This window comes from Bos taurus, chromosome 10 (assembly GCF_002263795.3).
Source record: "Bos taurus isolate L1 Dominette 01449 registration number 42190680 breed Hereford chromosome 10, ARS-UCD2.0, whole genome shotgun sequence".
NCBI lineage: Eukaryota > Metazoa > Chordata > Mammalia > Artiodactyla > Bovidae > Bos > Bos taurus.
This window is the reverse complement of record NC_037337.1, coordinates 15,558,185-15,569,767: the sequence shown is the minus strand read 5'-3', so window position 1 is coordinate 15,569,767 and position 11,583 is coordinate 15,558,185. Positions and strand designations below refer to the sequence as shown.

General features: G+C 50.4%; 1 protein-coding gene across 6 annotated transcripts in view; it reads right to left on the bottom strand.

Moving 5' to 3' along the window:
- Positions 1 to 2,373: 2,373 nt before the first annotated feature.
- CORO2B (coronin 2B) overlaps positions 2,374 to 11,583 on the bottom strand; it is a 149,338-nt gene continuing 140,128 nt past the window's right edge. For all 6 annotated transcript variants that reach the window (XM_059890772.1, XM_024997921.2, XM_024997923.2 and 3 more), the window contains 4 exons: positions 9,645 to 9,757; positions 9,202 to 9,292; positions 8,858 to 8,997; positions 2,374 to 4,337 (listed from right to left, as the gene is read on the bottom strand). In XM_059890772.1, the coding sequence (XP_059746755.1) occupies positions 4,206 to 4,337; positions 8,858 to 8,997; positions 9,202 to 9,292; positions 9,645 to 9,757 (476 nt within the window). In that variant the 3' untranslated portion in view covers positions 2,374 to 4,205. The remainder of the gene's footprint in view (positions 4,338 to 8,857; positions 8,998 to 9,201; positions 9,293 to 9,644; positions 9,758 to 11,583) is intronic.

Genomic DNA, 11,583 nt, shown 5'->3' with positions numbered 1-11,583 from the left:
GTGGAGGTGTTTGCAGTATGAAATCATTTCGCACAGTGAAGAAGCAGCCACGTTCTGCACGGTCCACTGGCAGTCTGGGATGTGTGCCCAGCACCAAGAGAGAGTCTAAAAATGCCCAAGCCCATCTTGGGATCTCAGGAGGCTGACTGCAGGGAATCCAGGAATCAGTAAATCCGCAAACAACTGCCTATTTCACCTGGAACCCGGCAGAGGGTGGAACTCACCCCAGCCTCCAGGGGTTCCACATCCCGCTGGGTGACACGATGCCTGTTGATGGACCACTGGTTGGAGCCCCTCAAGGGCAAGTCTGATTCTTTCCCATCTCTGGGTTCCCAGTGCCCAGTACTGAGTAGATTCAGCCACTCAAGGTGAGTTAGGCTGAGCTTAAAATCCAAGTAGGTGTTGGTATGTGGGGGATATGTGTGACCAGAGTTCTAGGCATGCCCAGAGGGACCTCTCCATACAAGAAAAGGGTCTGGAGGTTAGCCTCAGATAGTCTCACCTGGAGAAAAGAAGGGAGCAAGCACCTGGGGAGGAACATGGCATTGGGAAAAGGTATGAAAAGCCAGATGGGCTTGTTCTCCTCCATGGTTACACTAATCAGGGCAACGTGGTAGGTGAGGCCGTAACTGGCCGCAGGATCAGCAAGGCTGTAACTGGCCGCAGGATCAGCGTAATGAATGAGGAGGCATGGAGCACATTCTAGGATGTGAAGAACTAAAGGACATATGTGGACAACCAATGAGCAAGCAATGGGTTCATCAACAAATGCACCTGGGAAACGGGCTGCTTGGAGAGAAATCACATTCACCTCTGACCTTGAACAACCTTCCATAATAAGTGAGAATTAAAGAGCTGCCCAGTTGGACTGGGAATTGGGGATCCCATGGGACAGAGGCATATATGAGACAGGTCACCGTGTGTGTTCACCTGCCCAGGCTGGGAGAAACCTTGGTGAAAGACCCAGCTTTACCCACCTTCTTCTGCATCCCTGGAGAAGGAGCTTTGGAGTCCAAACTCTCAATGACCTTAGCATTTCTTTCAAACCCAGAACTGTGAATTGATCCACATCAGAAACTCTATGGGTGTCTTTTTCAAATTCATGTTTAGCTAGAGTATATTTCAGCACCCAAGCCCTGTTGGAAGCCACCCTACTACTTCCCTTCTCCTGATGATATTGGGTTGGCCAAAAAGTTTGTTTGGATTTTTCCATAACATCTTACGGAAACTATTTCTTGTTTGCATCACTTGTGCTGGACAATTGGTCATCTTGGGGCTTTGTCCCATTCTCCTAATTGCTAGGAGAAACTTGTGGAAACTCAAGTGTCAGATCATTAAGGGACCCTCCAATTGTCCTACACCCTCACTTTATAGAGAAAGTGAAGCCCAGAGAGGAGCAGTGAATCCCTTCAGATCACATAGCCCGTCAGAGGTGGGCTGGGCCTGGACCACGCCCTACCTATCCCAGGTCATTCCCCCTGCTCTTCCACTGCCCTTTATCACTTCCTCACCAGCCCTCTTTTCTGAGATTTTCATTGCTTTTCTCTCTCTGGAGTTTCCTGTGGTATCCACACTGTCACATGACTATCCACTTTGGAGACTGACAGCTGTGCTCCACCACCACCCTGGCTCGGTGAGAGAGGGAGGGTGGCCCAGCGGCCTGGCAGCCCCTTGTCTCATGATGGGCCCTAGCCCTCCTTCCAGAAGAGACCCTGCCCAGCACTAAGCCTGGCTGAGGACTGGCAACATGTGCCTCCTCTGGCTCTGGGCTCAGGAGGTCCATGTCCCTGCGTGTCTTCCCCATTACACCAGCTAAATGACCTTGACTGAGCATGTCACGTTCTGGACCTGACTTTTTTCTTTTTGAAAACGGGAAAAATCAGAACACACCACTTAGAGCAGCTGTGAAGATCAAAGGAGTCAAGTACACGGAATAGTTCTTTGTAAACTGTGAAGCAGCATTCCAGTGTAAAATGTAGGTGTCCTCTAGACCCCAACACAGGGCTGGATGTGGATGTGGAATAGTGGTCCTCAACTGGGGACAATTCTGACATCCCAGGGGGGACACTGGGTGATATCTGGAGACATTTTTGTTTATCATGACGGGGTTGGGGTTGCTGTGGCATCTGGCTGGTGGAGGCCAGGGATGCTGCTAAATAGCTGATCGTGCTCAGGACAGCCTTCAGAGCAAAGAATCATCTGGCCCCAGACGTCAGCAGTGCTGAGGTGTGAAGTCACACTTGTAGACACAGACATGGTTTGTTGTTGCAGAGAAGCAACAGGGCTGTGGCTGGGGAGTTGGCCATCAGGATACCATGGCGACCAAGAGGAGGAACCGCCCAGGTGAAAAGAGCCGGCCGTGCCCAGGCCTGATAACTTGAAAACATTTTATTTCAATTCTATCCTTGGGAGGCAGCATAAATAATCACAGAAGACCACAAAGGTCAGTGGGGAAGAAAAAAAGCTTCAGAAGTGTGGGGAGGAGGAGATGTGAGCTGACGCAGTCTAGCAGCGGGGTCTGGGGGGTGAGGAGACCCTGCTTTAGCTGGCCGTGAGCGTGGAAGGCTCTTGGAGGAAAAGCCTGAGGGTTTGGGGTTCTCCCTGCCCAGGTCACTCGGAGGGGCTTAGGGAGCCCCGCCTCTGTGGATCGAAGTTCTGCAGGGTGGCCGTGGGACAAGCAGGTGCAGAGCACAATGCGTCTAGAGGTTCTAGCTAATGAGAGAGAGGTGCAGACACCCATTTCTTGATCCCCAGACCAGATCTCCCCCCTCAAACTGTGACTTTTCTGAGAACAGTGTTCATACACTCTGTGAGTAATGAGAAATGAAGGGAGAAAAGGAGGAAAAAAAGAAAACGGTAGAAGACCAAGTGAAATGTGGCATCTCCCAGGGTCCTGTGGCCTTGAGCTGCTTCTCAGTGTTTTCATCTGCAAAGTGGGGAGAACGCTCCCTGCCTCTGGGAGCTGAGATGAGGCTCAAAGGGGATCCTATATGTCGAAGGGCTGTGTAAACCTTAAAGTGCTACACCAATGTTAGCGGCTGTGGTCGTTCTACAAGCGTAAGGCTGACCGTGGCTGAGAGCGGGGAGGAGGGACACGCACGCAGAGCAGCCCTCGGGGCCAGCAGGCCACTGCTCGGCCTTCCCAGGGCCAGCTCCACCCTCCTCGGCCTCAACCTCCAGGAGGAAGAGGCCTCATCTCGGAGTGAGTCACCTGGGGGGTGAGGGCAAAGGCTGGGGGCCAGGAGGTCCAAGGGATACTGAGTGTGGGGGAGGGGTGTGGCACATTGGCACTACTGGTGTTGGGAGGCTCCCGGTCCTCCTTCTGCTCCACCGAGACTTGGGCCCTGGTGATGCCCCTGTCAGATTGGCATCTTGATGCAGTGGGAAGCGCCCGGGCCTGCGGTCTGCACACCACTGGTCCTGGGTCCACTGTTCACCTGCTGGGTGACTCAGTGATGTCACTTCCCCAAAGCAACCCTCAGTTCTGTCATCTGTAAAATGGGGACACTATTCCCTACCCTGACTGCCTCACAAAGTGAATGGGAAAAGGGTGTTGCCAGAGCTTTGAAGAGCATCAGGGGAGGGCAAGGGGTCATTATGGCCTTGGTGAAGGATCCTCTTAATTCCCTGAAGATAAGAGAGAGGGGGCAAGAGACAGGAAGGAGCTGGGCTGCTTGCAACCCTGGTCAGGCGAATGGGCTTCCGGGACTGCCCAGGGCGAGGGAGGTGGGGGAGGGGAGGGAGACCAATGATGCCTGCAATCCAGCCCTTACTGCGCGTCCATCAGGGCCACCGTGAGCCCCAGCAGGGAGCGCAGAGATGTCCCGGCAGCCCCCTCTGCCGGGGACAAGTTCAACCTCTAAGTCTACTGGGGTTCTGGCTTCCCCCTGCGCTCCTTGGTCCACAGAGGGCACTCGTCGGGGGGAGTTCACGGCCTTTGCCCAGCCGAGGGGAAGCCGAGGCTCCGGGGGTGTCAGGGAAAGGGGCTGCCAGCCTGGACTCTGGGAGAGGCTGGGGACTCCTATTAGCATGAGGTCGAGAGGTCAAAGGTCAGCTTCCAGTTCTTGAGGTGGCAGGTGGGGGGTCCTCAGGCTCTCCCCCAGCTCCAGTCCTGGCGCTCTCTCTGGGGTCACCGGAGAAGGGGAAGTTAAGGGACGAGTAGAAACAACGGAGAGATCGGCTTAGAAAGCAGCCCAGCCGGGGAGCTAACAGTTCTTGGGGCTATTGCGCAAGTTTTTCAGTTCCAGCTGAAGCTGCCGAATCCGGATGTCTTTCTGGGCCAGCTCCTCTTTCAATCTCCGAATCTCATCCTGCTGCCGGAAGAACATTCGGAGGAGCTGGTGTGGACGAGAGAAGGGGCCAGAGGGTGGGAGAGAACAGGTGAGAAGGTGACCTTCGGGGGGGGCGGGGGGAGGGGTATCCGTACCCTGCCCCTCCCCCCATGCAGCCGCTGTCCTGACTCAGGCCTCCCAGCCCTTCCCCACTCCAGGGTCCAAGGTGACTCAGGAGGCTGCTCTCCCATCTCTAGACTCAGCTCACCCATGCCCACCTCCAACCCACCCCACCCCACCCCTCCCCACCCTGTGAAGCAGAAAAGAAAGGACCCTGATCTAAGATCACCAAGGAAGGGCCCAGTCCACACAGGCCAGATATCCTAAGCTTACCCATTTAGGGCTTCAAGCCTTAATACTTCATTTACTTACCATTCAGAATGGAAAGCTTTCTGAAATGTTTTGTACCTGGCTCTCTCTGTTTTTAAATTGGAGTATTGTTGCTTTGGGAGTTTCCAAGGTGACATTAGTGGTAAAGAACCCACCTGCCAATGCAGGAGATGTAAGAGATGCTGGTTCAATCCCTGGGTCAGGAAGGTCCCCTGGAGGAGGGCATGACAACCCACTCCAGTATTCTTGCCTGGAGAATCCCATGGACAGAGGAGCCTGGTGGCTACGGTCCAGAGGGTTGCAAAGAGTTGGACACGACTGAAGTGACAGTGCACACGTGCACACAGTTACTTTACACTGCTGTCGATTTCTGCAGTACAGCGAAGTGAGTCAGCTATATGTATACATACATCCCCCCTTTTTTGGATCTCCTTTGCATTTAGGTCACCACAGAGCACTGAGTAGAGTTTCTTGTGCTTTACTGTATCTTCTCATTAGTAATCTATTTTATACATAATATCCTTCTTTTTTTAAAAACAAATATTTATTTTTGTCCAGGTCTTCATTGCTCCCTGGGCTTTTCCCCCTAGTTTCGAAGAGTGGGGGCTGCTCCCTAGTTGCGGTGCACAGGCTTCCCGTTGTGGTGGCTTCTCTTGTCGCGGAGCACAGGCTCTAGGCTCGTGCGCTTCAGTAGCTGTGGCTCATGGGCTCAGTAGTTGCAGCGCCAGGGCTCTAGAGTGCTGGCTCAGTAGTTGTAGTGCACTGGCTTAGTTGCTCCAAGGCATGTGGGATCTTCCTGGGCCAGGGATCAAACCCGTGTCTCCCGCAATGGCAGACAGATTCTTTACCACTGATCCACCAAGGAAGTTAAGAATACCTAATTCCTAAGATTCATATAGTTCTCTTTCTATTCATATAGCCTTCCCCCTATTCTTCTCTTTTCCTTAAGGTCAGGATATAGAATGGTATTTTTCCATCTGATGGGGAACTAGCACAGCACCCCAAAGTTTGCACTGGGCATTGCTGGATGGCCATGAGCAAAGCATAGGAATCTGACAACACCCTTGCTGAGATGACTCCCTGGATTAAACAGCCTCTCCACTGCTTCCATAAAACAGACTGGCCCACACAACACAGCCTCTGCAGGCTCCTGAAGGACCCCACACACTTGAGTTGAATGTCACCAACAGACAGTTGTCTTGGTCCTCCAACTGCCCAGTGTGAGTTGCAGCTGTCTTTGTAAGTGCATAATTTAAATACCACACAAACTGATGAAATAGAAATACAAAAGGAGAGTGGCTCTTTCTATAAAAACTAAGTTGAATGCATTTGAGAATCTTGATGAAGAGCGGGTGCTAAAAAGTTGCTACTGATAGGTACGGATGATATACACACAAAAGATTGAGGAATATTCTGTATCTTGATTGCATGGTAGCGCTTACACGGCTATAGGCATGTGTCAGAACTCGTGGAACTGTACACTGCAAAGGATGAATTGTACAGCAGGTCAATTATACCTCAATAAACCTGTCTTTAAAAAAAACACTGGGGAAAACTTAGAAAAAACAAGCGCTTTGTTTTCAGATTGATTTTAAGTTCTCATTCCACCTAAAAAAACACTGAAAATGGAAATAGGAGTTAAAGTGTGATTTATTTGACAGATACATAGAAGATCCCAACTGGGATGTCCCGAGAGAAAAGGAAGGTCTTGATTCTACATCAAAACATGTGGAATGAATATATATGTTTTATATTTTAAACAAAAATAAATGGTTTAAAGAATGTATATATCACTTATATGATTCATTCCTTTAACTGACTTGGAAAAAATTTATATTAACCAACAAACCAGTTCTAGTTACCTCTGTTCAGAGAGAGATTATGCTGTATGCCCCACACTAAATAATTCTACATACACCTATGCCTTCCAAGTTCTCAAAGTTTCCTTGTATAATTTTTTTGGATCAGCTTTTGTTTAAAAAACATATTTATTGAGGTATACTTCATATGCCATAAATTTCACTCATTTCAAGTGTCAATTCAGTGAGTTTTAGTAAAATTACAGAGCTGTACAACCATGTCTCCTCCCGTGTGTCAGGCTACCCATGAAATCTTCACTGTTGAACCAATTTCTCATTCGTTGCTTCTAGTTTTCTGTATTAAAATTGTGGGTAAAAGGTAAAACAAGAGTTACCAGCCTCTGAGCAAAAATTTTTTTCCCCAGGGAGGAAAGGATACAAGCTGTAGTGTATAGATTGTGGCATTTATATTGTTTGCTTAGAGACCCTTTAAAATATTTCTCCAGGTCTTCTGTTCTGATTCATATAGACAAGTCCACTCCATGTAACTGCTATTCAACCCTGCTTTCTCCACACCCAGTACTAGAGCAAAGTTTAGGCTCTTATTAAGGCCCTAGGCTCGCAACAATTCAACTATGCCTACATTGTCAGGGTACATAAAAAATTTCTTTTAAAGAAAACACCAAATATATACAAAAGTAGAAAGAAAGGCACCATGAACCTCCAAGCATCCAACTTCCAACTTCAGCAAATAACATGTAACCACTCTTGCTTCATCTTTATTTTCACCTACTTCCCCTGTACCACTCTCCTGGGTGATTATTTTGAAGCAAATCCCATTGATCATAGTTTCATCCAGCCTTAGAAATCTGAGCATCCCTCTATAATGGCACATAAACATATTTTATAGCAATTAAAAATTTACCTGTCAATTTTACCTGTAAGACTAAGCCTTGGTGGTCAGGAATGATCATACTTTTATGAATAACAGTGATAATTATAAGATGGCCCCCATGTTATGCCCCTCCTTTCAAGGATGGACTGAACCCAGTAACTTGCTTCTAATGAATAGAATATGGCAGATGTGCTGGGATGCCATTTGCAAGGGGAGTTTACAAAAAGACTGTGGTTTCCACCTTTGACACCCTCTCTTCCTCAAGGCCATGCTGTGAGCTGTCCTGTTTTGAGGTCCATGTGGCAAGGACCTGAGGGAGGCCTCTGGCTGACAGCTCCTGGGGGAATGAGACCCTTGGTCTAACAACCTATGAGGAAATGGGTCTTGCCAGCAACCAAGCGAGGAAAGCCAGAAGCAGATCCTTCCACGGGTGAGTCTTCAGATGTGACTGCAGCCCTGGCTGACAATTCACACCTTCATGAGACCTTGAGTCACAGGCACCCACAGACATTGTGAGATAATAAAACATTTGTGGGATTTAAGTCCCTAAGTCTTGGGGTAATTTGTTACATGGTTCTTGTTGTGTGTGCAGCACGCCAGGCTTCCCTGTCCTTCACCATCTCCTGGAGTTTGCTCAAACTCATGTCCATTGAGTCGGTGATGCCACCCAACCATCTCATCCTCTGTTGCCGCCTTCTCGAGAGCTAATGCAGTTAGCCTCTCTGTGCATCTCATGTGAGCAGGAAAAGTGCTAGACACTTAGGGACGATCTCTTTAACTCTCACAGCATTTCACATCCCCATTTTGCTGTGAGGAAATGGACTAAGGAAGGTCAGGAAACATGTTCAGGCACAGCCAGGAAATGAGAGAGCCAGATGCAGGTGGCTCCCTGCAGCCTCTCCACTTCAGCTGCATCCAGCCCAGGGCCTGGCACACAGTGGGCATTCCATGAATCCTGGCTGAGCTGAACTGTATTTGTGCCAGGGACCAAGGGTGTGGTGGAAGGCAAGGCCTCTGGGGGGCGTGGACAAGGCCCAGCTCTGGTTGCCCTGAGAGAGCTGCTCCCTTTCCAAATGGTACAAAGAGTACTTTCATAAACACTCAGCCTCTTCCACAAAAACAGGAAATCATCAGACCTCGCGGCAGCTGCCATGCCAGGGAGGAAGGCAGTGCTGTAACACATGAGGCTGGTTTCCCTCGTGAGCCAGGAATTTACAACTGCAGATGACAGGGACATTCTGATATGGATTCACACGGGGACACGTAACTCCAGGTTCTGGGATTTGTGGGGATGGGGAGGGGCATCAATATCCCCACCATAGCCCAGCCTCTATTTATTGGGGTCAGAGGCAACAGAAGCCCACAGCAGGCTACTTATGGTATTTGTCACAGAAAGAAAAATGCCTCAGAACCGAGCTGGCCTAAAGGCCTGAAGCTCATAATTGAAATGCAAAGGTCTCGCTCTGCCAGTGTGTCTGGAGGCAATAACTTATTTTTCTTACCTCATTCTCTGTCCTGGGTGGGACATTTTCTAGTAAATCTATTCCGTTGACCACCACACTCTTCTTTTCTTTGATGGGAGCCTTGAACACCATTTTGGGGGACTTCTTATAGCCTTCTTTCAAAGACATCAGCACAGGATCTAAGCAAGGCAAGGCATGTATTCTCACCGACTATCCTGTGGACTCTCCAGTGATGGTGGCTCTCATGACACCACGCCTGACAGCTGGCTGGGTGTGAGGGCGAGTTCAACGAGGAGGATATGCAAGGGGAAGGGGGTGGGCTAGACTGAAGGCCAAGATTGCAGTCTCCCATTCTTTTCTGGGAAGCCCACCCCTGGTGGTACCTCGGTTGATGCCTCCCAGCCACTCATCAGGGGTCAGAGCTGGCTCCGTGCCCGGCGTCATGGGGTAAATGTCTTCCTGGTAGGAATCCGACTGCAGTGGGGTGGAGCAGAAGAGTGGACAGGTGGGGGACTGCTGAGAAGGCCCCTTCTCTCCAGTCCGAGACTCCCCTTCGCTGACCTCCAACCACATACTTGCTCTCTCTGCTCCAAGTCTTGGTACTCAGTGTCTCCCACTTGGAATTCCCACCTTGCCTTCGTTAGCAAGCCAGACTGTCCTCACCTTGGAGTGGCCCTCACCCTCTGCACCCCAAATTAGGCCTGAAGACCCCAATCCACAGGAAAACACCTCCTTTTTCTGAGCTCCTCCAGGCTCATAGCCCCAGTAGTGAGGAAGTCAGCCTTCAATGCCAGGGGCCCTTTGCAGCCAGCCCGGCCCCACTCACCCTCCGGGGCACGATCATGGAGATGGGCTCTATGAGGCCCTTGAGAGTCACCAGCTTGTAGAACCGGAACACCTCGCAGGCAGACACGTCCAGCCCGTGCTTGGGCATGACCCCTGCGGACAGGCACACACACGGCTGCATGGGGTCCCAGGAGTTCCCCCAGCAACCCTCCTTCCTGATGACCTTGGCCAGGGGAAAGGTGCAGTTGGAGGGCACTAGGTTGGGAGGCAAGGACCCATGCAGTGGACAGGAAGGGGCCGGGGGCTTCCCGAGTCAGGCTTTGGCTCTAGGGGTAACTTCTCAAATAAGCCCCATGGGCCAGACCTGTTTCACCAAGGTGCAGACTGTAGACAGGGGGGCCTTTGAGACCTGCAAGGGGCTGCACAACTACTTGAATCTAATCCATTCTCTTTGAAGGTGAGACTCTTGAGAGGCAGAGAGAAAGGGGCTTTTGCCCACTCACTTTATACACCTCAGAGCCCATCACCTGCTGAAATGAACTGGTATCCTGAAGCCTCTGTGCTCCCAGTCTTCATAGAGAAAGAAAGAGGGAGAGGACTTCCCTGGTAGTCCAGTGGTTAAAAGTCTGCCTACCACTGCAGGGAACATGGGTTCAATCTCTCCCTGGTCTGGAAAGATCCCACATGTCTCAGGGCAACTCAGCCCCAACTACTGAGCCTGCACTCTAGAGCCCATGAGTTGCAACTAATGAGCCAGTCTGATAGCCAACTAATAACCACGATGAGAAGTATACACACCACAACAGAGAGTAGCCCGGGCTTGCTGCAACTAGGGAAAGACCACCAGTAGCAACGAAGACTCAGCACAGCCAGAAATAAAGGAAGGAAGGAAGAAAGAAAGAAGGAGAACGCTCTCCTGTGCACTCAGAGGTTTACATGCAGCCCAAGACTGCTGTTCCGTCATGTGCTTTCTAGGATTGACAGGCACACATGCATGCACGTGTGTCTGCGTGTGTTCATGTGTGTCTGTGTGGGCATCAGACACAACAGCCCTAACAGCTGCATCAGCTGAACACCTGCTGGGGGAGCAGTTCGGTGTGGGGTCAGACACACCAGCTTTGGGGTGGGACAGGATCCTGAGTTTGAATCTCTATTCTCTCCCCTTTCTGGCTGGGAGTCCTTGGGCAAATCACTGCCTCTCTAAGCCTTAGCTTCCCTGGTTGCCTAAAGGAGTCCAGTGGTGGCCCCTCACGAGACTGAGTGTGAAGATGCTTGTTAACTGCCCAGCAGTGATGAGCACAGACAACATGAATTTCTTTCTCCAGGATATGAATATGACTGAAGGTTCTACCTTTCCTCATCTGGAATGGAAGGATGCTCTACCAGAGCAAAGAATTCAGGAACCTGGAGGGAAGTGGCTTCGTGGTACTGTGAGAAGCCAGGAGACTTGGGTTTGAGTCCTGGCTCTGCCACTTAGAGCTATGTTACCTGCCCAGGGTGAGTTAAGTAGCCACCCAGAGCCTGCAGAAAGTGCCTGGCTCATGGTCAGTGCTCAACAGTGACCACAGGTGAGGAGGACAAGCAGAAATAATTATCCTCAGTACCCCCTCTCTCCCCACTCCCCAAGTCCTGATGACCCAACTTTCTAAACATTCCTGGATCCATCCTCATCTCCATGCCATCCCCCTAGTTACCATCTTCTTTTGCTTAGAAGTCCACAGCAGCCTCCTAACTGGTCTCTGCCTGCCTCCTGCCCTCTCAAGATCCAGTCTCCCAAATCCATTTTTCCTACAGGAGCTGCAGCAATCTCAAACTAACCTTTCAGATCATGTCACACGGTCCCACTCTTACCTACCCACCAGCCCAAGAAGAATAAAATTCTACAAAGAGTTCCCAGTGAAATCCCAACTCCTCCCCCTGTGTGATGGTTAACATTATATGTCAGTGGGCTCAGTAAAGTGGATGGCCCTCCCCAGTGA